The sequence below is a fragment of the Panthera leo genome, chromosome E2, assembly GCF_018350215.1.
Source record: "Panthera leo isolate Ple1 chromosome E2, P.leo_Ple1_pat1.1, whole genome shotgun sequence".
Classification (NCBI taxonomy): Eukaryota; Metazoa; Chordata; class Mammalia; order Carnivora; family Felidae; genus Panthera; species Panthera leo.
This window is the reverse complement of record NC_056693.1, coordinates 27,493,207-27,520,306: the sequence shown is the minus strand read 5'-3', so window position 1 is coordinate 27,520,306 and position 27,100 is coordinate 27,493,207. Positions and strand designations below refer to the sequence as shown.

General features: G+C 54.1%; 1 protein-coding gene across 5 annotated transcripts in view; it reads left to right on the top strand.

Annotated features, from left to right (window-relative positions):
* The window catches only part of ZNF423 (zinc finger protein 423), a 271,419-nt gene that overhangs the window by 115,632 nt on the left and 128,687 nt on the right, over positions 1-27,100 (top strand). The window contains exons 1-3 of one of the 5 annotated variants that reach the window (XM_042918395.1): positions 15,634-18,839; positions 25,841-25,925; positions 26,813-26,897. In XM_042918395.1, the coding sequence (XP_042774329.1) occupies positions 15,699-18,839; positions 25,841-25,925; positions 26,813-26,844 (3,258 nt within the window). In that variant the 5' untranslated portion in view covers positions 15,634-15,698 and the 3' untranslated portion in view covers positions 26,845-26,897. Of the gene's footprint in view, positions 1-15,624; positions 18,840-20,977; positions 21,054-21,545; positions 21,647-25,840; positions 25,926-26,012; positions 26,193-26,812; positions 26,898-27,100 lie in introns of those variants that run through there. The other 4 variants (XM_042918394.1, XM_042918396.1, XM_042918398.1 and 1 more) reach the window with 4 other exon arrangements.

Here is a 27,100-nt window from a genome sequence, read left to right as displayed (position 1 = left end):
CGCAGTAGGGCTCCTAGGACAGATGTTTCCCCAGCCGCAGCTCTCAGGTACTTTCTCTCACATCTGCTCTCCGAGGAGCTGAGGCTGAGTTCATTGTGACATCTCCCAGGGCCCTGGGGACCTGGCTCCCTAGGTGTGGGCATGGGGTGTCATGGGGTGGGGGGCCTGGCACACCTGGACTGGTGCACTCTATGCCAGGACCAGGGGCCCAGCCCCGGCTCTTTGTGCCCATTCAGAGCTCAGAAAACCCCCCAGATGTGGGCATCGTGGGGAGGAGAGAATGGGGCGGAGGTTTGATTACCCACACTTCGTCTGACCAGGTTCTACTTGGTCTCCTGTCAGAAAGGTTTGCTGTGGATATGGCTGTGGGGTTCCACGTCGGAAGACTTTGTTTAGGGCCCCAGCTAACTGGGGGTGGTGGTAGCGGGGAGTGCAGCGGGGCACTTGGAGGCCTGGAGACTTGCCCTGGGTCAGATGAACGGAAACCCCCCTGGGGCTACCTCGTTCACCCTCTTGGCTTTCTGGGCTCCAGCTGCACGTACTCTGAGAGGGAAGAGGGAAGAGAGACATGGGCGCGGGTCCAGGTGAAGCCCCGCAGTGACCTCACCATGAAGGCTTTCAAGCTCACATCAGCGCTGGGAGGGCGGGTGCTGGTCTGCGGTCCTGCGTAAGCCTCTGCCATGAGTTTTGTGAGATTTGAGTGTGTTCCTGGTGCTGTGATTTACCTAGTGTTTTCTGTTTAGTCAGGTCTGTTTTCATACTTAATTTAATTCTGCAAATGGAAAATCAGTATCCTTTGCTGTAAATAGACAGTAACCCTTAAAAGTAAATTAAAAAACGAATGTAAGGAGAAAGCCCCCCGACTCATGCTGTTCTAGCCAGAAGCTGTGGAATCCTGAAAACGCTGAGACTGGGGTCTGCTCTCTCCTTGCTGGGACGTTGGAAGTTAAAGACAGCACCCAATGCAATCTTTCTCCTCGGCCTGGTGCCAAGGTTGCAAGGGGCTTGCAGGGGCACTGACTCTTTTGCTTGTGGGTCAATGTTATTTGAGGCCAACTTGGGTGCCCCCTAAAATCATCCTGGGTTCCAGCAACGGTGTGTTTCCTGTGTTTGGGGTATCACCGGTCAGTGGAGATCTGACTCCTTCCACAAAGCTCAGTTTGAGTGCCCCCTGCCTCCCAACCAGGCACCTCCACTGTGCTCACTCTTTCCTGATCCTGCCCAGGACTGAGCCATCTGGGCTTTCCAGAGGGAAAGCTCCCTCCTACCGTACAGATGAGCATGAGCTGTGTGTCCTCACCTAACCCTACAGACCGCAGGATGCACTGGACTGCCATCTTCTTGGACCCCGATGGACATCAGAAAATGAGGGCCTGCCTGACTGTTAGCCGCACAGGAGAGCCCTGCTAGGTGCTTGGGAGGTGGGCAGAGTTGGGTCCTGAGTAACGGGTTCGGCTTGGGTGAGCTGTGACCAGGGGAAGGCAGCCTTGATGAACACAGTTGCCTGAAGAACGCCTCAGAGGCTGGGCCGGGCAAGGCACGCTCTCTGATAACAGCGGTGGCTCTGATGGCTTTCTGGAGAAACCTAGGATAACTCCAGACTCCCTCCACTAAAGTGCTGTGAAACTTGGGGAACTTATGCTCTCTGATTCTCAGGTATCTGCCCTGTAAAATGGGAGAAATTGTGGTGTTCACCACATAGGATAGAGGTGAGGATTTAAAGCTTACAAAGAGCCAGGCATCATGCCAGGCACGCACAGAGGGCCCTGCAGTTGGTGGTTGAATGGTGGGGCTGAGACGTGGGTGGTGGGAGGTAATACCAGTGTGAAGTTCAAGAATGGCTCAATGAGACCATATCCCAGGCTGGAAAGGATGTCAGGGACATGGGGGTGCCCCAAGGACTCAGAAATAGGTAGTGATACCGAGAGCCACAGTTCAGGGTGACAAGTGGCCCCACGGCAGTGTCCCGAGGTCAGGGAGAGGTACTGATGGTGGCAGAGGGAATCAGGGAGGGCTCCCTGGAGGCAGTGTCTTGAGGGGCCAGTGCCTATTAGCCAGGACAGAGCAGGTTTGATGAAACAGTATGCGTTGCTCACATACAAAGGTGTTGCTTGCCTCCCTCCCCACAAAAGAGAAAGAACACCCATTCCCTTTCAAAGCCTCAGATGCAGACACAGCTCTGGATGCCCTTTTCTCTGAAGTTGGTGGAGGAGATGGCTGAACACTTCTAAGAAGCACCGAGGACTTCCAGTCCGTAGCTCAGACTTCTACAGCTAAAACGTAGGGAAGGGAAGAATGCTATCCAAACAAGCTTAATCCCAATCAAAGGATTATTTTCTTACAGAAAAGCTTCACCTATACTTAATAGTTTTAAATTGTTCCGGGTACCAATTAGACTTTTAATTTTGCTGTTCCCTCCGGCGGCTGGAGGATGTGTGTGGTTTGCGTTTAATCAGAGCTGATTTTTTTTTTTTTTTTTTTTTTAAAGTGGTGGTTCCGGGGGAGGGGAGGAGACGAGGATACTGTTTCGGGGTTTCCTTCTGGTCCTGCCAGGGCCCGTGTTTCGGGCGCCTCTCGAGTTGGGGGTTCTCTGTCGTGGCAGCTGTGGCTGTCTCCAGAGTGCCGAACCCAAGTCCCCTCCTGCCAGCCTGAAGGCAGGTCGAGGTTCCGCCGCGGCAATCCTGCCTGGAGAATCCAACGCCGAGTTAAATATATGGATTATCCCAAAATTTCCGCAGCAATAGGGTGAGTTATTATTGATTCACAGAGCACGGCAAAACATCGCTGCATGAATTAGCAAACAGCTGTTTCTAATTTGAGTTTAGAACGGTACACAGAGGAACTTGTTTCTCTGTTCACTCCTTTCATTTATAATGAATTTTAATCACCGCTACAGGTGAGAAAAAATGTAGAAACAAGCTTGTATCTTGTGGAAGAAACAAAGGAGAGACAGATGCTAACAGATTTCCAGTCTGTGATAAAAGGGATGTTTTGGTACACTTTACATGTAATTAGAGCGCAGCTGTTTCCAGTCCCAGGTCCACGAACACGGCCGAATGTGGGCTCTGCTGATCTCCAAAGGGAGTAAAGAAAAACAGTGATTCAACCCCGAAAGCATTTTGCCTTCTCTCGAGTCGAGCAGTGAGCCCTTGCTCTGGCCCTTGGCGGTGCTGTTTCGTGAACGCTCACGGAGGTGACTTCACACGCCGCGTCCTCCCCACCGGGGGCGTTGGGAGGAGGGCAGGGCTGAGTCGGGGCGCCCTGGCGGCCACGGGCCAGGCGGCTGATGGAGGAGGCTTACACAGCCCCTCTGCTAGCTACAAGTGCCCGGCTCCGGGGAGTCTCTCGCTGGGGCACACTGGGGGGCTCTTCTTCCCTGGCAGGACCTGATCGTGCCATTCCACACTAGTTAGTTTGATCACAGTTCACTCTCGGGTGAGCTGATGAAGGCTGGCTTTTTCTTTTCTTTCTTTTTTTTTTTTTTTTCCTTTTTTTTCTGGTCTGTTTAATTTCTGCAATAAAACTCAAACTCAGTTGGATTTTCAATATCTGTGCCGAGTAAATTTGTCTCAGGGATAGAGCGGCCAGACCGGCTGTGCGTTCTGTGAGGTCATAGGCTTCAAGGGGAAAGGTGGATGCCTCCTTCCTGTCCTGTGTGTCCGGTGGCCCTTTGGGATGGCAGCACTTGTGGGTGCAGGGGAGTCAGACCTCATACCCCACCCCCTCTATGAGCCTGGAGGCCCAGGTCCGTGCCCCAGCAAGGCTGCTGGTGCCTTAGTTTCTCCATCTGTTTGAGAAGGGTGGGCTGGCTGCTCTGGAAAGCTCCTTTCTCTCTCATGCCCAGGGATTGTAAATGGTAGGGCCCTGTGGGCCTTTCTGCAGGTCAAACGTCCTTTGCTTTGAAAACCATCTTCTATAGGGTTAATTGCTGGCCCTTAACTTAGACCCTCCTGGTAGTTTACCAGGACTCAGGAACATGGGACCACTCAGTGTCTTGTATCCATTCAAACCAACATGGCTGTTGCCTCCTCTTCTCTCTCTCTCTCTCTCTCTCTCTCTCTTTCTCTGTCCTGTGATCTTATGTTGAGCTGGGAGCCAGTAGCCAGTGACTGTTGTTATTTTATACATTATGGAGGATTTCCCATATGTAACATGTTACTGATATTCACTTTTTTTGTCTGCATAGCATCTCAGTAGTTGGGACTATTATTCCCATTTTATAGATGGAGAAACTGAGGTCGGTCTCTCCATCTGTAAAACCGAGGGGGCTGAACATCTAAGGCCAGCTGCTGGCCTAGGACACTTTGTAGTGAGGAAAGGAGCCCTTCAGGTCTGTGCAAACAGGAGAATGAGCACACTGGGTCCAGGCCGGGAGCTGTGGCTCAGCTCCATCGTGGATGTGCCAGATGTAGAGCTGCAAGAAAAGCCAGAAATGGGGGCACCTGGGTGGCTCAGTCCGTTAAGCATTCAACTCTTGGTTTTGGCTCAGCTCATGATCTCGCGGTTTGTGAGTTTGAGCCTCACATCAGGCTCCTCACTGATGTGTGGGGCCTGCTTGGGATTCTCTCTCTCTTCCTCTCTCTCTGCCCCTCCCTTGCTCATGCTCTCTCTCTCTAAACAAACTTAAAAAAAAAAAAAATAAGTGCTAAAAAGCAAAAAAGAAAAGCCAGAAGTGAAAGTAGATGTTTTAAAAAACTTTGGGTGTTCTTGAGTTGAGTTAGAAATGTTGACATTTTTACGAAATAACTGATAGCTGGGTGGCCCCCAGACCGTCCGGGGGGAGGACAGCCACGATGATCTGTGTCCTGCTGTGTGGCTCATCAGTCCAGCTGGCTGAGAGCCCTGGGCTGGGTGTCCAGCCCCAGCTTTTCTAATTACTGTCTGCTTTCTGACATCGGGATGTGACCTCACCTCTCTGTTCTGTTTCCTCATCCGTAGGGTGACCACGCAGCTTAGCGTGTAAACCCGGCTACTCGGAGTATGAGAGAGCGGGTGGGATGCTGGGCTTCGCTCCGGATACCTGGGTGTTTGTCACCCTGCCTGCTTGTCGTAGGGGAATAACCACCACCTCTACAACCTTACAGAGCTACTCAGTGTCGAATGGGATAATGGGTGTGAAGCTTCCGTGCAAAACTTTAAATGCCACACACTTGAGGTCATTTACAATTCATGCTAAAGTTATACCGGCAATCGCCTTATTTTCTTTAGCCAACATTCACTGAGTACTTAGCACATACACATTACCCATTTTGTAAGGTCGCTGCTCTTGTGATCACCATCCAGTGGATGAGCAAATGGGGGCTCAGAGAGGTGCAGTAAACTGTCCGCAGTCACGCACTCAAGGAGCGGCGGGCAGCTCAGTCTGAGCGAGCCCATGCTCTTCCCCATGGCTCTGCTGTCGCTCTGTTGGTGATGTCTCCCTGCAACGGACTGAGTCTCTTTATGATCATGCTGATGGTCTGGGCTCCCGGAAGTTTCACTAAGGGCTTTGATGGCCACTGTTTGCTGTCAGGTGGTATTTTAGCACACCCCAGAGCCAGCTGGCAAAGGCATACCTGGTCAATGGCTTTCAGTCTGCAGCCCCTCAGAGGATGTGTGCTAAGTGCCCCTTTGAGGCAGGGCAGAGAACAGGGGCCCACTCCTCGCCCCCCAGCTGGAGAAGCAGCCCCGAGGGCAAGAATACCTTCCCCCTTTTCTCAGTGTTGGGCCATGACCTTTGCATGCCAGTCCCCGCCCCTATGCTGCCCGCCGACCCCCTGATGCCCCAACCCACTTAGTTTTTATCCCCAAACTGAAAGAACGATCCCCCTTCCTCTTGATGCGGCCTCACTGGGGATGCTGAGATCCTATCCACAAAGGCACTCTGAGCTCCCTGGAGGAGGGGAGGGTGAATATGAGCTGCTATTATCTTTGCTAATAGCACAGTTCTAATTTAAGATTTCAGGTGGAGCCACGTCAGCTTCTGGTAGCCTCTGTGGGGCTCCTTGCCCTACCTCTGAGGAAAGACCCTCCAGCTTCCTGGTCCCCTTCCTTCCCTGGGTGGACTCTTGATTTCCCAGGGGTTGGGCCTCGATCCCTTCCACCGTACCCCCATCTGTCCCTTTAGGAAAACCAAATATCTGCATGCAGGACTGACTATTGCTATGACCAAAGGGGTTTTTCGTTTTTTCTCTTTCTAAGTGCTTCAAAGTGGCAAAGTGGTGGTTTAGAGCTGCAACTTTAGACAAGTGACTGATTGACAAGTTGGGCAGACAAGAGCATCACCACCTAAGAATGCTGAGTGCTTTCTGTACCCCTCAGAGGACCAAGCATATGCAGCAGGCTTGACAAACATGTGCTCACTGAAAAAAATGCCTAAACTAGCAGCAAACTGGGATGCTTACTATCTGCCATTCCTAATTCCTGTGCCCAGGGCAGACATCACTAATGGATCACAGACTCGTAGAGCTACAAAGGCTCTCAGAGACCCCATTTATCTGATTCCTTCTCTCAAGAGTTGGGGAAATGAAAACACAAAGAGGGGATGTGCTTGCCTGTGGTTATACAGTGCTAGCATCTGAACCTAGTCCCATATGATCTCATTCTCAGTGGCTCAAGGCTTCATGCTCTGGGCTCATAGCCCCACCCTCTGGCCTCAAAATTTTACCCTCTGGCTGCGGCTTTGCCTTCTGGACATGAGGTTCCGCCCTCTGAGTCATCTTTTCTTTTCTTTTCTTTTTTTTTTAAATGAAAGGTAGCACATGTTTGCAGCCGAGTAGTTTTATTAGCCTGTGTTCTGCTGTGGAATTTTGGGAGTCTGACAGCCTTCTTTCATCTCTTTTTTGGTCCAAGCTGGCTGTGTTTCTGCAGATACAAAGTTCTCAAGAACCTTGTGGGTCTCCTGTGTATGTCATGGGGATCTACTCTTAGATATCAGGCTCTTCCGCAGATATTTTCTAGATACTCCTGTCTCTACTTTTGGCTTCTACTGAGATACTGAGATGGTTCCAGAGAAATCCCCGCCCCCCCCCCCCCCCCAAATTTCCTAGATGCTCTCTGGTTTGATGTAGGGCATCTGTGAGTCACACCCTTAATCTTTTCAAAGAACCTTTCATGTGACTGAATACTCTGAGCTTTTGATTTTTCTGAGATGTTAGCACAATGTACAGTCGTCCCCTCAGCCTTCTCTCTGGAGTGCGCTTTCCTGTTAGAGAATCTCTTAATTATAATGTCTTTTGCAATCTGGGTAGGCTGAGAATTTCCAAAATTATCAATTCTTGGCTTCCTTTCTATTTAACAGCTCTGTTGATTTAGCTCTTTCTTTTCTACTATAAGCCGTGAGATGAAACCAGGCCATGCCTTCAACATTTTGCATGGAAATCTCCTCGGCTAAATATCCATTTTTATCCATTACAAGTTTTGCTTTCCGCATAATTGTGGGACACAATTCCACCGAGCTTTCTGCCACTATATAATAGGGATCTCTTCCTTCCAGTTTCCAGTATCCTGTTCCTCATTTTCTTCCAAGTCCTCACCATCCGTGTCCTTAATGTACACATTTCTCTTAACAGTCTGGTCACGATGATTCAGGTATTTTCTGTGGCGATTTAGGTTTTCTTCATCGTACTCCTTCATTCTACGTCGTCATTAGCAGAGTCATTAACATCCCTATGTCTATGAACAATCTTTTTAAGGCAGTGTAGGCTTTTGCTACCATGCTCCTGGAAATTCTGGTTGCTGCTCTGTGTCCGATTCCAAAGCCACTTCCACACTTAGGTATTTGTTATAGCAACAGCTGTCTTGGAGGCAAAATCTGTATTAGTTGCCGATTGCTGCTGTAACAAATTACCATGCACTTAGTAGCTTAAGACAACAAAAATTAATTTCTTACAGTTCTGTAGGTCCGAAGGCTGACGTGGATCTCACGGCGTCGGCGGGGCTGTGTTCCTTTCTGGAGGCTGTAGGGGAGAGTCTGATTCCATGCCTTTCTAGTTTTTAGAAGCTGCCCACATTACTTGGCTTGTGGCATTGCCTCATCTCGACCTCCTCTTTTGTCACTTTCTTCCACATTTTAAGGACCGGTTGCAATTACATTTGGCCGACCCAGATAATCCAGGATAATCTCTTCATTTTAAGATCAATGAGCCACTTTAATTCCATCTATAACCTTAATTCCCTTTTGCCTTGTAATGTAACATATTCAGAGGTTTTGGGGGGTGAGGACATGGAGTTTTTCTGCTTACCACAACCTCCTGGTTTAGCTCTGCACACTTCTGCTAGCCTGCATTATCTGCCTTCAAGGGAGGAAAGAGGCCAGCTACACTCATTGGTGCTTGGCCTCAGAGCCAGCCTGGCCTGCTGTTCCACTTCAGGACAGGACTTGGCCTTTGTGGCAAGTGGGACTGCAGCGTGTGGCTCCTGCAGGCTCTCCTTGAGCCATAGATCCTGGCGCTGACGCATGGTGGGCCTCGAACGAGGGAGCGGCTTCTGCAGTGGGTCAGGCCTGAACCAGCATTCGGGGCAGGAGAGGCAGGATAGTCTAGTGGTTAGTGAGTGAATGGGAATGGGGGTGGAGGGACATCTGCCACTCACTAGCTGTGTGTGCCCAGGGCTTGCTTCCCTTCTTGGGGCCTCAGTCTGCAGTTACAAAGAAGGGGACAGTAACAGTACCTACCTCCTAGTATGTGCAAGAATCAAATGAGAAAATGCTGGCAGAGAAAATGCCTTGCAGAGAATGTTCCATAAACAGTAAGTACTGTGGTTGTTCTGAGTTTGGTCCTGCATCTGTCTGCTCTTTGCTGTGTGGCCTCAGTTTCCCCATCTATGAAATAAGGTGAGTGATGGTCTGTTAACTTCCTCTCGCTTCCCTCCCCTTCCCCTTGCACTGGTGCTGACTCTACATGCATGGATGTCGTTGAGTTGAGGAATATTCTGGGATGGATGACCAGCTCTGGCACCTGGTTGGAGGTAAGGAACAGGGCAGGCACTTGGTCCCCTTGTTGTCTGTGACCCCTGCTCCCTCAGGCCTGGTTTGAGGTCGATTGTGTCTCTGGGGGCCAAGTCCCTGATAGGCACTGAGATGGGAGGATGCCCCACCCAGCCTGGGAGCTCTGGCCTGACGGCCTCTGTCTCCTTCACACTCTGATATCCAGGCCCCCATGGGCCTGGGGCTAGCTGAGGGGGAAGCTCACATCACAGTTTGCTGGAAGCAGCCCGAGGAGAGGGCCTCAGGGTTTGCCCAGTGTACCTGTGTGCTGCACCGGGCTTCCAGGTGGTGCAGAGACACAGATGGGTAGGTTTGAAGTTTCCCAAGAAGAGATTAGGAATATGGCCAGATGCCCCCTCGGCTGACTTTGTATCCTTGCAGGCCTAGAAAGACACCTGTTTGGGTTCGGGCTGCCCCATGGGGAGTGCAGTCTGTGGTGTGCACTGAAGTCTGTTCAGATGTCTTGCCGCTCTTACCACCTCGGGCTCTGGGAACATCGATCTGCAATCCTAGGACACCAGGGCTGCTTTTTCCCCCTGTGGCCAGGCCTCCTCATCAGCCAGGGGTGGAGCTGACCCTTCTCTCTGGTGAGAGACCACCTTCAGATCACAACACAGCACCATAGTATCTTGCAAGCCCTGTGGTCTCTGCTTGAATGACAGGATTTTTGGGACCCTGCCCCAAGGTCTCCCTTTTCAGAGAGGATGGGCAGCTCCTTTCCTGGAGGAGGAAACCTAGATGACTCTTCTGTAGCACTGGGAGTCAGGAGACTCCTTCCTCCAATTGCTCAGTGCCCTTTGAGCATGCCCTTGCACAGACCTGTGCTCATGGCAGACATCACCAATTGATTTCAGCACTTATTTCTTCTGAGCCCAGATACGGCCTTATAATCCTTCTGAACACAGTACCCTTGGCAACCGCTTCCAATTGATCGTCCCTGGAAGTTCCCTTTTCTCTCTGGTCCTTCGGTATCCTGCAGGATTGGCATAAATGGTTCCCGAGTCTGCGTTCCCATTTCTCTGAGCTGCAGAAGGGTCACGACGGTTCTCATTCCTGTAGCTCCCGATGGAAGCACAGGGGAGGCTGTCCATGGAGCGTCATAGAGCTTTGTCCGGTGGGGAACTTGTCTCCTTGGCAATTTTCATTTTCCTAAGGAAATGGGGCAGTGGCGAGGAGACCTTCTGGGGCTTCATAAAGAATGGTCGGGTCTTTTTGTGGCTCTCATGGAGAGAATCTGGGTGGTTGGAATCTTGTCCGAATGACCTTTATATTCATCCTGAAGGGACCTTGGAGACCAAAATTCCAGCTTCCCATATTATAGCACAGGGAGCCAAGGCCTAGAATTTTCTCTGTCCTGCTCCCTTTCCTCTGCCCCCAGCACATTCTCCCCCAGGCACCTTGCTTGTTGGTGCCTTCTTTCGTGGTCTGGAATATCTGGTCATTTTCATCCACTTGGATGGCTCTGTCTAGCCCAGGAATGTCCTAGAAACCTGGAGCTGCTGGATATCCATTCTTTTCCCCTTCCCATATGATGCAGGGCACCTCCCAGGGCTCTTTTCAGAACCATTTATTCCTCTTGGAGACTTTGGTAGCAGGGGCTCGCTTCTTCCTTCCTCCCTGCCACAGTAGAAGGTCCCCCTTTCTGCTCAGTCATGTGGCCTGTGGGCCGGTCATGGTCCCTCTTCTGTCCGGGGACTTCCTCAGCAGCTGCGACCTTGATTCTCTGTGACCGGAGGAGCCCTGGGGCCGAGGCTCCCAGCCACCTCTGGTGGCAGTCACTCTGCTCTGCCGGCCACAGAGTCCGGCACCCAGCGTGGCCACTTGAGCTTGGGGTCCACCCTGCGCTTTCTGCCACTGATGTGTCCTGAAGCCGAGTTAATGTTCTTTCTGCTACTTAATTGAATTTTTATCGAAATTTCTCCCCTCTTTTACGCTTGTTTTGGTTCTCTTCCTGCAGCAGACAGCAAAAGCCTCATATAACCCATTTCCTACCAGGCCTTTTTGCAGGATCAGTCATTTTTAAATGACTTTAATCTCCATTTTGTAAGTGATTTTTCGACTCATTTTGTCATACTACTTTGTACTCATTCTAGGGGGAGGGGAAGCCGAGGGCCTGCATTAGTCATTGCCCTTCTCACTTGATCTTCTCGTGTGACAGCATCCCTCCCAAAGGAGGGAAGCAGTGGGAAATTGAGGGTGAAGGCACCGACTCAGAACCAGGCTAACTGGACCCTGGCTCCCCTGCCTGCCAGCTGTTACTGCCGCTGGCCAGTTACTCAGCCTCTCTGGGCCTCCGTTTTCTCACCTGTGAATGGGGATAATAATAGCGCCGTCTCATTGGGCTGTTGAGAGAATCGAATGTGTTAACACATGCAAAGCTCTCAGAAGAATACCCAGCAATAGTAAAGTCTGGACAAGCATTTACTTGGAAATCAAAAGGTAGCAGGTTGAACTGGACTTTTGTTGCACCTGCCTTCTCCCTGAGTTTTGAACCATCCGAGCCGAAGGGGCTCTTGAGATCGCCTGTGCCCCACTTCTGCACCCCTTCCCTTTCTGCACATCTGTACCGGCCGCATGTGTGTGGTGTGTGTGCACCTGCGAGGGGAGCGTTACTGCTGTGGATGAGGGAGGGAGCCCTCATCCTCTGCCGGCGTCCCTGCCGGCACCCTGGGCGCTCCGGTGCCGGCACATCTCTCTGGCCTGCTCCTAGAGCATGAAGCTGTGCGTCCCCAAAGCAAAGTGTACTGGAAGGGGTGGGCCGGCAGCAGCCAAGGTTAAATGTTTTTAGAACAGAAGGCTTTAAACAGTGTGGTCTGAATTTGGGACTTTATATGTCAACATACACACTTCCCCTGATTGGGCCTTTTCAGCGTAAGGGGCCTTATTGTCATTTCCCGTCAGGTGATTATAATCTCAGCAGTTGTGCAGTTTGTTGCTCCCAGAATAACGTGCTTTGCTTTAATTCTGAAACTCGTTTGCAGAAAAAGAAAGCCCACCAGGCAGCCCGGCAATGGGCCTTGGGGACTGTGGCACCGGGTGGGCTGCTCTACCACTGGGGGAATAGATCCCGGGCTGCCGGGAGACGTGGCGCTCTGGCCAGACACAACTGGGGCATCGGGTCACGTGACCGAGGGCAAGGCACGCACCTCTCTGAGTCTCAGCTTCCTCATCTCAAAAATGGGATGTCACCGATGGCCGTGAGGATGGAACGAAATTAACCGAGACCATAGAAGCCCTTAACACGGTGTTGGCACAAGAGGCGTGCGCAAGAAGCGTAGCTACTGATGTCATTAGCACTCATGGCACTAATTAGTGCTAATTATTATTCTTATTGGCCAAATAGTGTTTTTGTGTCAATGGCTTCGTTGAAGTGTAATTTGCGTACCATAAACTTAACTTGTTTTAGGCGAGCAATTAGCAACTTCGTAGAGCTGTGCAGCGCTCGCCACGGTCTGGTTTTAGGGCATTTCCGTGATCTTACAAGGATGCCTCTTGCCCATTTGCAGTCATCCTTGCTCCCTGCTCCAGCCTCAGGCAATCACTAATCTGCTTTCTGCCTCTCCAGATGTGCCTTTTCTGGACATTTCATGTAAGTGCTTTTTCTTTTTCTTTTCCTTTTTTTTTTTTTTAAACAGTTAAGTTTTATTTTTTATTTTTAAAAACATTTTTAAAAGTTTGTTTATTTGTTTGAGAGAGAGAGTGCACACCAGCAGGGGAGGGGCCGAGAGAGAGAGGGAGACACAGAATCCGAAGCAGGCTCCAGGCTCCGAGCTGTCAGCACAGAACCCAATGCGGGGCTCCCTCTCACGAACTGTGAGATCATGACTTGAGCCAAAATGAAGAGTCAGACGCTTAACTGACTGAACCATCCAGGCGCCCCAAATAGTGCTTTTTCACATTAATTTTTCTCATCTGCTTCTCACAATGATTCTTTTTTTTCACATGTAGAAACTGAGTCTGAGAGGTTAAGAGGAATTCTCCTGGGCTGATGAATAAATGGAGGAGAGGGGCTTTGAATGCAGGAATCTGCTCTCGTTCTGTTTTGGGGGTTGGGGGACAGGGCTCGGGAGCAAATGAACGCTGGCAGAAAGACATGTCCTGGCTAGGTCTTTTGGGCAAAGCATCTTCCTGTCTCACTCACCCTTGAGCTGACCTCAGTTCAAGCCTGTGTCCTCCACTCATCAGCCCTGTGAGCGCCTGCACCTCTCTGGTCTCTGAGGGCCCCTCCCTGAACGCAGAGAGCGGGCTGGTTGTGGTCATGCTGTCCGGAAGGGCTCAATGGAGATCCAGCCTGTGACTTTCTCCCCTATGCAGAGGCAGTCTTCTCTAACTGACCTCAGGAGATCCATCCACATCCATGTCCTGGGCAAGGGGCCGCCTGTGGGCGGTCCTGGTGCTGTCTTTTCCTGGGGAAAGTCTCTGTGGCTGTGCCTTAGTTTCCTCGCCGGTACAGTGGGAGGGGCCCTGGCTCCTGCCTCAGCGGTGGTTGTGAGAAAAGCACTTAACAGAGCACCAGGCACACAGGAAGGGCCCCGTGGCAGCTTGAGTGTGTCTGAGCTAAGACATCAAAATAATAAAAAGCCGGTTGAGCCTGGCCAGGGGGCGGGGGCCCAGCAGGTCCCCCAGCTGCCCCAGCCCCAGCCGTCTCCTCCCTTGGGTCCCTTTGTCTGCGCCCCGCGGAGCCCAGCTGGCAAGAGCTGGGAATCACCAGGCAGGGGCTGGGGCATCTCCCACCGCGTCTAATCGGAGGAGCCGTGGCAGCGGCTGCATCTTTCCCGTCCGAAGGGCCCTGTAAATGGGAGGTGCCCAGGGGAGCAGGCGCCCTCACCCCAGGAGGACGTTCTGGGAGGCTCCCTGTGCCGGGCTGGGCGGCTGGGCTTCAGGGGTGGAGAGGCTGCCAGGAGGTATGGGACTCGGGGCCGTGAGCGTTGGAGAGAGCCTCATCCTCCCTGGCAGAGCTTTGCCGACGCGGCCAGCTGGGGTCAGGCAGATCTTCACACGGTCAGGGCCAGGGCCAGGGACCAGGGTGGACATCAGGGCGATGGGTGGGGTCTAGGAACAGACTCAGAGCTAGCCCTGAGGGACCTCTCAAGACCCTGCCGCTGGGCTTACGGTCTCTTAAAGTCTTGGGGTTGGCCTGGGACAGCAGAGGCATCTGGGAGCGCCTGGGGGTCCGGGACCCTTGGGGCCAGGGCCATGCCTGTGGCTGCGGTGAGTGTGACCATGTGTGAGCGTACGTGTCTGCAGGTGAGTGAGCATGTGTGCATGTATGCGTGTGTGCGAGCCATGGGGGGAACATGGTGTGTGAACGGATGTGTGTGTGCGGACCGTGGTGCCTGTGTGTGATTGTGTGAGTGTGTTTATGTGTGCCTGTGCCTGGGAGCGTGGGCCCCCTGCTCTCCCCTTCCGGAGGATCTGGGCTGCCTCCGGGCCAGACTTTCTGGGTTACGTCTGTGAGGCTTTTTCTGGAGACTAAGCTGTGCTGGCGGGGGCAGTGGTTTATTTCCTCAGGGTTACAAGAGCAAGGTCAGTGCAGCCGAATCTGAGCTTTTGTTTGTCTCTCCCCTGCCCGTAGCAGCCTGCGGTCCGTTTCATTCATTATTAAGTTTTAAATCCACCTGATGCGAAACTTGAGCCTCGGAACTCACTCCCTGCTTGGGCTGGCTCGGTCCAACCCCCACCGAGTCTTGAGGCTCAGGGAACTTCACTGGCTCTGTTTACGGTGTCCTGTGTGCCTTTGTTTTTCCAGAAACAGCCAGCCCCTTGTTTCTTTAGTTTTCCTTTGAGGCTGGACAGGGCCAGTGGAGGCCGGGGAGGGTGGGTCATCTGTGCAAGGATGGCCTCCCATACCTGCCAAGGTGGGTTGAAGGGCCCACTGGACTCTGAGCTCTGGGGCCATCTGGGCCCTGGCCCATCCCCTGATCACCCCACATCAGGCTATCTCCCAGGGCCCTGGGAACAGAGCACGCACCCCCACCTTGGGATGGTTTGTGCTGGGAACCCCGCAGATCCTTCTCAAGTACCCTTTGCTTACTCCTGCTTGTGCTGCTGGGTCTGATGCCACGTGTCCGTGACTTGGGCCTCGTAGTCTGTCTGCTCCCTGAAGCGGCAGACCCAGCTCCCTCCCCAAATGTGGTGAAGCAGCATTCAATAAGGTGCATTTTATTTTCTTGCAAGGTTTTGCCTGTGCCCCTAAGGATAAGTGGAATTTCCCACCAGGACTAGGGGCTGGAGGGGGAGTCAATCCCCACGTCTTGATCAGGTGAGGACTTGCCTCCTTTTGGCCTACGGGACTGATGGATTGTGAGGTCATTTCTGGTGACTTCCTCCAGGCTGCATCCCCGTGGCCCATCAGGGAAGTGCCTGGGACCTCACCTCCCGTGGGGGGTATGGCGTCCAACGAGGCCCAGGCAGGTGTTGCTGAGGAGAAAGGCATGTCCGCTCCGTATCCTGCCGCCCCCACCCTGCCACTCCCCTGCAGACCGACGGCCCTCGCGTCCACTTGCTTCCGGCCCCCCGGACTCCCTCCCCTGACTCTCCTGCAGCCGTTGGCCAGCTGCACAGCCTCAGCCCGCGAGCTGTCGAGAAGCTGGCTCTGTCCTTGTTTCTCGGCGGCCCTGGGAATTGCCTCTAATCTCCTTTCCGCCTTCCCCCCGCAGATGGTGACGACGACCCACAACTCTCCTGGGTGGCCTCGTCTCCCTCCAGCAAGGATGTTGCGTCACCCACGCAGATGATCGGAGATGGGTGTGACCTTGGCTTGGGCGAGGAGGAAGGGGGCACAGGCCTGCCGTACCCTTGCCAGTTCTGCGACAAGTCCTTCATCCGCCTGAGCTACTTGAAGAGGCACGAGCAGATCCACAGCGACAAGCTGCCGTTCAAGTGCACCTACTGCAGCCGCCTCTTCAAGCACAAGAGGAGCCGCGACCGGCACATCAAGCTGCACACGGGCGACAAGAAGTACCACTGTCACGAGTGCGAGGCGGCCTTCTCCCGCAGCGACCACCTCAAGATCCACCTGAAGACCCACAGCTCCAGCAAGCCCTTCAAGTGCACCGTGTGCAAGCGCGGCTTCTCCTCCACCAGCTCGCTGCAGAGCCACATGCAGGCGCACAAGAAGAACAAGGAGCACCTGGCCAAGTCGGAGAAGGAGGCCAAGAAGGACGACTTCATGTGCGACTACTGCGAGGACACCTTCAGCCAGACCGAGGAGCTGGAGAAGCACGTGCTCACCCGCCACCCCCAGCTCTCCGAGAAGGCCGACCTGCAGTGCATCCACTGCCCGGAGGTCTTCGTCGACGAGAACGCGCTGCTCGCCCACATCCACCAAGCCCACGCCAACCAGAAACACAAGTGCCCCATGTGCCCCGAGCAGTTCTCCTCGGTGGAGGGCGTCTACTGCCACCTGGACAGCCACCGGCAGCCCGACTCCAGCAACCACAGCGTCAGCCCCGACCCCGTGCTGGGCAGCGTGGCCTCCATGAGCAGCGCCACGCCAGACTCCAGCGCCTCCGTGGAGCGCGGCTCCACCCCGGACTCCACCCTGAAGCCACTGAGGGGCCAGAAGAAGATGCGGGATGATGGGCAGGGCTGGTCCAAGGTGGTCTACAGCTGCCCCTACTGCTCCAAGCGGGACTTTAACAGCCTGGCCGTGCTGGAGATCCACCTGAAGACCATCCACGCGGACAAGCCCCAGCAGAGCCACACGTGCCAGATCTGCCTGGACTCCATGCCCACCCTGTACAACCTCAACGAGCACGTCCGCAAGCTGCACAAGAACCACGCCTACCCCGTGATGCAGTTTGGCAACATCTCCGCCTTCCACTGCAACTATTGCCCCGAGATGTTCGCCGACATCAACAGCCTGCAGGAGCACATCCGCGTCTCCCACTGCGGCCCCAACGTCAACCCGCCTGATGGCAATAACGCCTTCTTCTGCAACCAGTGCTCCATGGGCTTCCTTACCGAGTCCTCCCTCACGGAGCACATCCAGCAGGCCCACTGCGGTGTCGGCAGCACCAAGCTGGAGTCCCCGGTCGTGCAGCCCGCGCAGTCCTTCATGGAGGTCTACTCCTGTCCCTACTGCACGAACTCGCCCATCTTCGGCTCTATCCTGAAGCTCACCAAGCACATCAAGGAGAACCACAAGAACATCCCGCTCGCCCACAGCAAGAAGTCCAAGGCGGAGCAGAGCCCGGTCTCGTCTGACGTGGAGGTGTCTTCCCCGAAGCGGCAGCGGCTCTCGGCCAGCGCCAACTCCATCTCCAACGGCGAGTATCCCTGCAATCAGTGCGACCTCAAGTTCTCCAACTTCGAGAGCTTCCAGACCCACCTGAAGCTGCACCTGGAGCTGTTGCTGCGGAAGCAGGCGTGCCCACAGTGCAAAGAGGACTTTGACTCCCAGGAGTCCCTCCTGCAGCACCTGACGGTGCACTACATGACCACGTCGACCCACTACGTGTGCGAGAGCTGCGACAAGCAGTTCTCCTCTGTGGACGACCTGCAGAAACACCTGCTGGACATGCACACGTTCGTGCTGTACCACTGCACCCTGTGCCAGGAGGTCTTCGACTCCAAGGTGTCCATCCAGGTGCACCTGGCGGTGAAGCACAGCAACGAGAAGAAGATGTACCGCTGCACGGCCTGCAACTGGGACTTCCGCAAGGAGGCCGACCTGCAGGTGCACGTCAAACACAGCCACCTGGGCAACCCGGCCAAGGCGCACAAGTGCATCTTCTGCGGGGAGACCTTCAGCACCGAGGTGGAGCTGCAGTGCCACATCACCACGCACAGCAAGAAATACAACTGCAAGTTCTGCAGCAAGGCCTTCCACGCCATCATCCTGCTGGAGAAACACCTGCGGGAGAAGCACTGTGTGTTCGACGCCGCCACCGAGAACGGCACGGCCAACGGGGTGCCCCCCGCTGCCGGCAAGAAGGCCGAGCCGGCCGACCTGCAGGGCATGCTGCTGAAGAACCCCGAGGCGCCCAACAGTCACGAGGCCAGCGAGGACGACGTGGATGCGTCGGAGCCCATGTACGGCTGCGACATCTGCGGGGCGGCCTACACCATGGAGGTGCTGCTGCAGAACCACCGGCTGCGGGACCACAACATCCGGCCCGGGGAGGACGACGGCTCGCGCAAGAAGGCTGAGTTCATCAAGGGCAGCCACAAGTGCAACGTGTGCTCGCGGACTTTCTTCTCGGAGAACGGGCTCCGGGAGCACCTGCAGACGCACCGGGGCCCCGCCAAGCACTACATGTGCCCCATCTGCGGTGAGCGCTTCCCCTCCCTGCTGACGCTCACCGAGCACAAGGTGACCCACAGCAAGAGCCTGGACACGGGCACCTGTCGCATCTGCAAGATGCCCCTGCAGAGCGAGGAGGAGTTTATCGAGCACTGTCAGATGCACCCCGACCTGCGCAACTCACTCACAGGCTTCCGCTGCGTGGTGTGCATGCAGACGGTCACCTCCACGCTGGAGCTCAAGATCCACGGCACCTTCCACATGCAGAAGCTGGCGGGCAGCTCGGCTGCGTCCTCCCCCAACGGCCAGGGGCTGCAGAAGCTCTACAAGTGTGCCCTGTGCCTCAAGGAGTTCCGCAGCAAGCAGGACCTGGTGAAGCTTGACGTCAACGGGCTCCCCTACGGCCTCTGTGCCGGCTGCATGGCCCGTAGCGCCAACGGACAGGTGGGCGGCCTGGCCCCGCCCGAGCCTGCCGACCGGCCCTGCGCCGGCCTCCGCTGTCCCGAGTGCAGCGTCAAGTTCGAGAGTGCCGAGGACCTGGAGAGCCACATGCAGGTGGACCACCGTGACCTCACGCCAGAGACCAGTGGGCCCCGGAAAGGCGCCCAGACGTCGCCAGTGCCCCGGGTAAGAGGCTGTCCCTGCTCCTGGGGGCCCCCCCTGAGCTCTGTACCTCCCGGTGGCGTTCCCTTTAGCAGCCCAGACAAGCAGCGCTCTCGTGCAGCCGCCGGGCACGTCCGCTCTGCGGGAGACTCCGGGGTGATCCCCAGGGTTGCCATTTCCCTTCCAGCTGTGTGACGTGGCAGACGTTGTTTATCTCTCCGGGCCTCATTTGTCAAGTGCTCATCTGTAAAAGGGGAATGACAATTGCCTGGACTTCATGGGATCGCTTTCAGGGACCTGTGGTGTCATATGGGTAAAGGGCCCGACGCACCAGCTGACACACAGCGAACGCTCCATAAATGGTGGCTGTCGTCTTTCATACAGATCTGAGGTGGACGCATTCACTTGTTTGTTGAGTCTCCTTGGGCAAGTCCCTTTGCTCTCTGGGCTTCAGGTTCAGGATTCTTTTCGGTAATCCGTAGAGATAATATCCGCATACAGGGCTCAGGACCTGCACTTAGTTAGGGCCTGATCATGCAGCCTGTAATCACCGGCTGATAGGTTATCATCAACAGCACATCTTTATAGTTAGTGCAGGTGCTTGTGCATGGAAGAGCCTAGGAATGGATTCAGTTGCTGTTCTCATTAATGACTGATTGATGGATTGATTCCTCCATTCATTTGTTCATCAGATTTGCCCTGAGCACTCATTATGTGCCTGGCAGTCAAGGAGAGTCAGAAACGGACCCTACCTTGGGGGCTTCCCGACTAGGGGAGGCCACAGGCCCATAACTAGTAGGTTTCAGGGAGGCAGGGGAAGTTCAGGCTCTGGGAGGGTCCAGGTGGGTCTGGGTGCCATGGCCAAGGGCCACCTGATGGTGGGCCCGGGGTTCCCACTGAGTCTATTGTCTGTTTCCAGACTGAGGAGGTGCCAAGCAGATCTCGGGAGTGTCTTTCCCTCGAGGGCCGGCTGCTGGCGCCATGGGCGGAAGGCGGAATTTGGGGAAGGACCACCTGCTGTGCGTGCTTGCTGGAAGACAGGGGTGTAGCTGAGGGTGTTTCACTGTGGGATCAGAGCTGGGATCAGAACTGGCTCCTGGGACTCTGGGATTTTGAGGGTGAGGAGAGGGAAGGGGGGCTGGAGGAGGGTAGAAGGAGAATCTGCAGTGGAAGGGACACGTTTGAGGCCCACTGGCCCGCTCTCCACTGAGGTCCAACAGGCCAACGGCCTGTCCATGTTCCCCCTGGCTGGAGAAACACCTGAATGAGGGCAGAGCGGAGTGTTCTGCTGGGGGTCTGAGGCCTGTTCTCAAAGGCCTGTCTGGAGCAGAGAGCTCCCTTTTGGTCCCATAACACCTCACCCTCTCAAGGCCTTTTGACCGAACCGGATGTCTGGAGAAGGGTCCTATAGGTCACCCCTCAGAGGTTCTGTGCACCGGCCCTGGTCCCCACTGCTCGGCTCTGCTCAGCCTCGGCTTGCTGGCTGGCCAGTGTGGGTGGGCCGGGAAGCCTTTGGGCCCTGGAATCAGACGGGCTGGGTTAAAATCTCCTTCTTCCAGGACCCCCCAGGGATTTGATCTCTCCAGGCCTCTGCCCTCTCCTGTAAAGCCAGAGAGTAGTAATAGCAGCAGCAACAGTATCTATCTCCAGAGCTGACATCACCTGGGAGGCACTGGGGGGCCATTCTGGGTTTTGTTATTGTTGTTGTTGTTGTTGTTGTTGTTGTTGTTGTTGTTGTTGTTGATTTATTTTGAGAGAGAAAGCGAGCAGGGGAGGTGCGGAGAGTGAGTGAGAGAGAATCCCAAGCAGGCTCATGCTGTCAGCACAGACCCCGATGCAAGGCTCAAACTCATGAACCGTGAGATCACGACCTGAGCCGAAACCAAGACTGACTGAGCCACTCAGGCGCCCCCCATTCTGGGTTTTTAAGGAGCATCTGCTCTGATTGTTCAGCATCTGCCCCTCTCCCGTTGTTAAACATCGTGACTATTTTCTGGGCGGACCTTCGTGTTTTGCCCTGAGGCCTAAGTGAGCAGAAGAAGTGCTGGGCACACAGTGAACATCACTTGGTATTTATCCCGTTTATAACCACAGCTCACACTTACGGGGGGATAAGGATGTGCTGAGCACTTTATCTCTATACTATGATACTGCCTTTACAGATGAAGAAATGGAGATACAGAACAGTTTGCCCTCAGGCCCCGGCTTTCAAGAGGCAGAGAAGGGATTTGAACCCAGGTAGTGTGGTGCCACAGCCGACCTCTTGACCCACATTCTGCCTATCACCTCTGCAGCCCATCCTGGTTGCAGGCTGGGGTGGGCTCCAGGGTGGTCACCCCTCTCGTTCAGACCACGGGACAGTGTGGCGGGACTGGGGCCCTGTACACCCTCCTTCCACGTGCTCCCAGCCCCATCCCTGCCTTCCCACGCTGCCCACCACGGCGCTGGGGCTCCTGGCAGCCACAGGGCTGCTTCTAGAGTCTCCTCCTCCTCCACAGTCTCTGCTCTGGATTCTGTGTCAGTACCACTTCATAAAGCCCCTACTGTGTGGGCCACGGCAACAACCTGGGAGCCTTGCTGTGACCTCTGTTTTGGCAAAGGCAGTATCCAGGCTCAGAAAGGTGGAACTGTATACTCAGGGATGCACAGCTGTGCATGGAAGCTCAGGGATTCACACCCAAGGGGCCTTGTTTTCTGGGAGCCCGACAGACCTTCCTCTCCCCATCCCAGGCCTTGCGAGAGAAGAGAGGAGCAATCACATCTAGAGACCTGGGCAGATGGGCCGTTTGCAGAAAGGAGCTAGACAAAGCCCGGAACCTCCCCAGTGAAGGCCCAGCCTCTGGGGCCTTGCCCCCTGCCTGGGCACGCCTGGGGGCAGGGGCCCAGCTGTCTGTTCACCCACCCCCCCTCCCCCAGGACTCACGCATGTAAGAGCAGACTCTGGGGGCTATGCAAGGGCTTGGGGGCTGGCAGGCTGGGACCCTCGGGAGTGTATCCATAGCAACCAGTTCTCGGAGGACTGGGTTCCTGTGGGGCTGAGGCTGCTGTTGGCTGGAGCGTGAAGCATTGAGGTTCCCTCCCCCCGCCCCCCGCCCATGCTCTGCTTATGGGTAATAACAACATCACCCCAACTCTGGGCCACTGTGGGCAGACACCAGCCCTCCATTGACTCCCCAGGTCCTCACAGTGCCAGATGGGGCAGACTGGGTGCTCTCACACTGGTTAGAGGCCTTGGCCAGGCCGCACCAGCTCTCTGTCCCCTGGCCCAGGACTGTCGAATGTGTTCTGGGACACGGGGCTGAGAAAGGCTGCTTAGACGGGCTCCAGAGGCAGCCCTCCTGGCATCAAACCCCAGTCCCCTTGCCCAGTAGTGCGGGGCTCTGGCCAAGTGGCTTGGCCTCTTCAAATTCCACTTTCTCCACCCTTAAAGTGGGGTTCACAGAGTAATTGTGAGTCTTCAGAATAAACAGAGCCTGCACATAGTAGGTGCTCAGTAAATGTGAGCTGCTGTCATGATCGTGGAAATTCAGTAGCTATGGGCTGTCTTTCCTGTCTCTCCCTCACTTCTCATCTCCTGTCTCTGCTGGTCTCAAGCGTGTTCTCTCTCCACCCCGGGCTCCTCTCTGAGGTTGCTGGGGGCCACACAGGGGCAGGCAGCCCTGGCCACAGGCCCAGGAGAACCATGGGAGGGACCCTGGAGAAGGGGCTTATGGCAGAGCAGGTGCTTTGAATGCCAAGTTCTGTCTTTCTGTAATTATGTCTCCTGGTGGGGGCTGAAGCTCCAGAGGAGGAGGGGGTCTTTGGGGGACAGAGAAGGGGAGACAGCCCAAGAGGAGGTGTTGGGGTGAGGACGAGGTCTGGCCAAGGTTGTAGCGGGAGGGAGGCAGAGTAAGAGAGCCCTCACCTGCTTGTGCCTGAACTCATGTTCCACCAACATGGAGGACCAGATGGCGCTGGCCGGGTGCCTGCTGCCCTGGGCCTTGGGCACCCATGGCCTTGCATGCAAGGCTGGGAGGGCCGTCTTTTGGAGGAGGGGGCTCTGGGTATAATACACATGCTTAATGAATGTTGGTGCTGGTGAACCTATGTGTGTGGCAAGGCGTGGATGCACATGTGGGCACTTGGAGGTCTACACGTGTGTCCCCAAGGGTGTGTATTGGGGGTGGGGTCTGTGCGTGTGCTTGTGTCACAGCTACTTGTGCAGCTGTGGGCACATTCGGGCATGATGGATCCAGTGAGAGCTGAAAGCCTTCATGTCCCGGGATGAATTTGGATACGTCAACCTGTGTGAATGTGTGGTCCATGAGGATGCCTCCACTGCTCTGAGGGTGTTGCACCTGTGTGTCTGTGTTAGAGGGAGCAGATTGCCGTGTGTGTGGTGGGGGTTGGGGGTCTTGTGTGTTGACAGTGAGTTGCGACAAGGGAGTGTACATGTGTCTGTTTGCATGTCTGTGTGTGTCCTCATGGGCGTGTCCATGCCTGTGCATGCAGTCTGTGTGTGTGTGTGTGTGTGTGTGTGTGTGTGTGTGTGTGCGCGCACCCAGGCTCTTGTGGTCAGCAATGTCACCTCCCTTGGGAATCCCCTGGAGCATTTTCCCCATCAGGAGGGGCCCTATTATCGGGCAGTCTTTTTCCTGCCACTGAGGGGTGGCCATGTGGTGGAGGAGTATTGGAGGTAACTTCTCATCCTGCCTAGCCCCTGGTGATTTATTTTCCAAGCACAGCAACCCACTTCATTCACCTGCTCCTAGGAGGAACAATCAAAATCACTTTGATCATGGATAGTCCTCTGCACTGGTCTGGACTGGCCATGGCTGTGGCCTCCACAGCCTTCCATCCAGCAGGCCTGCCCTGAGCGTCCTTGGTATGGAGCTTCCTGGGGTGTGCTTTGTTCTTGAATTGACTTCTTCCTTCTTCTTTCCCTTCCTATGTGATGGCAAGAGGGCAGGGGACACATGTGGGAAGGAATGAATGATTCTGACAATGGAAGACCCAAGATCATTGCTCTCCATGAGCACGGACGTGGAGTTGAGCTGAGATGGGGGCTTTGGGACTGTGTACCCCCAGAAGGCCTCAGTCCCCACAGTCTCTTCTAGCCTAAATTTCTCCTCTGTCTGTTGTGAGGCCAGAAACCCCAGCTCTGTCCGACCCCCCGCCTCACGCCCTACTTCTTGGGCATTTCCCTGCAGAATGCCTGCCTCTGGGCCACTGTTCTGAACCCCTAGGTTTTCTGAAACACTGGGGGAAAGGGCCCTGGTCTTATCAGAGTGGGTTCTGGAACCTGAGGGGGGACCCTGCCTCTGGAACCAAAGCTCCCAGCACCAGCTAGGACAGCTGTTTCCTCATTGATTCGTTCAACAAGCATTTGCTCAGCAGCAATAACAATTGTAATAAAAGTTAAGTCATTATTAGGCACTCCTTCTGGGCCAGGTCCTGTGCTGGGTGGTGAGGATCCAGGATACAGAAGGCATCTTTGGTTCTCTTTGCTCCTCCTGCCCTAGTAAAGTGCTTTGCAAGATAACATTTGCAACTTGGCTCATTTGTTCAACAAATGCTTTCCATGTACTTAGTCTCTGCTGGCCGTGGGACCTCACAGGTGGACAAAGCGCATCCTGGCCCTCTGGGTGCTCACGATGCAGTGGGGGAGCAAACAAGTCAATTAGCCACGACGAATCCATGTGCTGATTAAGTAGATGCTTTAAGCATAAGCTTGGGGGCCTGGGGAGCCCCTGAACTCATCCTGGGGTGGGAAGAGGAGGCCTCTCAGCAGAGGTGACATTTGAACAGAGTCCTCAGGATGGAAAGGGTACTCCGAGTGGAGGAGACAGTGTGGGCAAAGGCCTGGAGGTGGGACCAGGCCCTTGAGGGAAACTGCAGATGTGGTCAGAGCCACCCTGGGAACTGAGGCAGTTGAGCCCCCTGGTGGTTTATCCTGGCTGCATGTTTGAGGGTCTGGCCCGAGTGTTCCACCAAGAAATCCAAAGCCCTGCCCCCTTTTCCAGAGGTCAGGGGAGGTCCCTTCATCCCTGAGCTGCAGTGGTCTTCAAAAAGCTTGGATATTTTGGATCCCAATACGACCCTGCCCTCTTCATAAAAACTCACAGCCACAGACTTTCCCCCACACAGGCAATACCACCCCTGTCCAGAGGGGGCTGTTTTCACAATCACCCACCTAGGCTTAGTTGTTGAGAAGATTCTTTGGAGTGGGTCTTCAAGAAGCTCTGAAGCTTCTGATGATCTCCATTTTCCTCCTTCTACCTCCTAAAGGCAGCTGGTATTAGCTTCCTGTGCGTGGAAGCCAGCTGTAAGATCACCAGCAACCTTGTGTGCCTAGTGAGGAATTCTTCAGTTACTTGTAAGCACCAGGACTGGCAGGAACAGTATCCCCTGCTCGGCCACATGGCCCTTATCTCTTATGTAAAGAGATAGAGTAGTTGGATGGGTGGAAAGATAGATGTATGGTTGGACTGGTAGATGGATGTAGGAGAAGACAGAAGGATGAGTAGACAGAGGATGGATAAATGGAGGGTGGATGAATGAATAGGTGGATGGGTAGGTGTGTATTACCTGGATGGCTGATAACATAGCTAGATGGATTGATGGGTAGACGGATGGGTGTGTGTGTGTGTGTGTGTGTGTGTGTAGACAGTAAGCAGGTAGATGGATGGATGATGGGTGGATGGATGGATGGATGGATGGATTTGAGCATGCTCCTAGAAGGGCAGCCTCCTTCAACTTCTTTTCCATGGTTATACTGTGTGCTCTCACCTTGGGATGGTGACTCCCATCATGGCAATTTCCCCAGATGTAACAGAGGAGCACCTCCTTTGGAATGCAGCCTAGTCCCCTGCCCCAGGCTGGAGAGCTGGATTTGGAGGCAGGTGAGGAGAGAATGGCCAGAAGAGACCTGGGAGGGGACCAGAGCCATTCTGGCAAGTCTTGAGTGAGGACCTCCAGGCACTTTTGCTTTCTGCTCTTTTCCACTTCCTGACTATCTAATTCCTTTCTTTTTGGCTTCCAAACAGAAAAAGACATACCAGTGCATCAAGTGCCAGATGACCTTTGAGAACGAGAGAGAGATCCAAATCCATGTTGCCAACCACATGATTGGTAAGAGAGCGTTTCCTCCCACCCATGCTGGGGCCACTCATCGGGCTTTGAAATTTGTGGTTCCAATCATCATTTTGCTGCTTTTAGGGCAAAAGATGGAGTCACTGCTGCTGTTTCCGAGACATTTCAAATGGGAGTAAAATGTAAGAGCTGGAGCTCTACTCACATTACAATCAAACTTTTGACAATCTCTTCCATTTCCCAGCATAAATTTCCCTCCATTTCTGAAACGAAGTGCTTTCCAGTTGTCAAGCACTCAGGGGCAATTATGCTTCAATTTTATATGTCATGACATTGAATAGATTTAACTGCTCACATTTCCCCACTAAACGTGGTGAATTCCTCAGGCACGTTGTCAAAACAGAATGCTTACAAAGGTATTTCACTACTTTTCCTATTCTTCTTCAAGTGGTTTTGGACTTTGGAAAATTCAGCCTTTCTGGAAGGGGAACTTTCAAAGTGCCTTCGTGTTGTTCCCTCTTGGTCCGAGGTGGGGAGGGGAAGTTGTGATTGTGAGGTCTTACGTGCCTTCCGTTGGATGGGTGCTGTCTTGCCAGCAGCCGGGGATGCCCTACGTGTCAGAGGGAGCACGGCTGGATTTCTGGTGAGCGTGGAGCTGGCCCAGGGTGGGTGGAGGATTTGGCAGTGAGGGCTTCGGGAGCTTCTGGAATGCTGATGCCCTGGGTCTTTGGTGGAAGTATGATCACCTTCTCCAAGACCCTTGCAGTCTGAGCAGTGAGGCTTCAAGCGTGTGTTGGGCATCCTGACCCTTCACTTCCTCTAACATTTTTTTATTATAGTCTTGTGGACCGAGTACTGTTTTACAAAACTCTTAATTGCATGCATTCAAAAACACCCATTAACTGTGCTACTCAATGAATTCCCAGGAACCGAGTGCAACTGTGTAATCAACACCTAGCCGAGGAAGCCGACCATTTCTGCATCCCAGAAGTCCCCTCCTGGCCCCTCCAGCCCCTCCCCCCAGCAATGAAATGTCACCATCCTGATGTCGCTGGCATAAGGCTTTTTTTGCCCATTTTGCACTTTCTATAAATGAGAGCATACAGTCTCTGCTCTTTTGTGTTGGGTGCCTTTCCTTCATTCACGTTAGTGCCTGTGGTCGGACATCGCCCCTTCTCACTGGTGTATGATATTCTGTTGTGTGAACACATCAC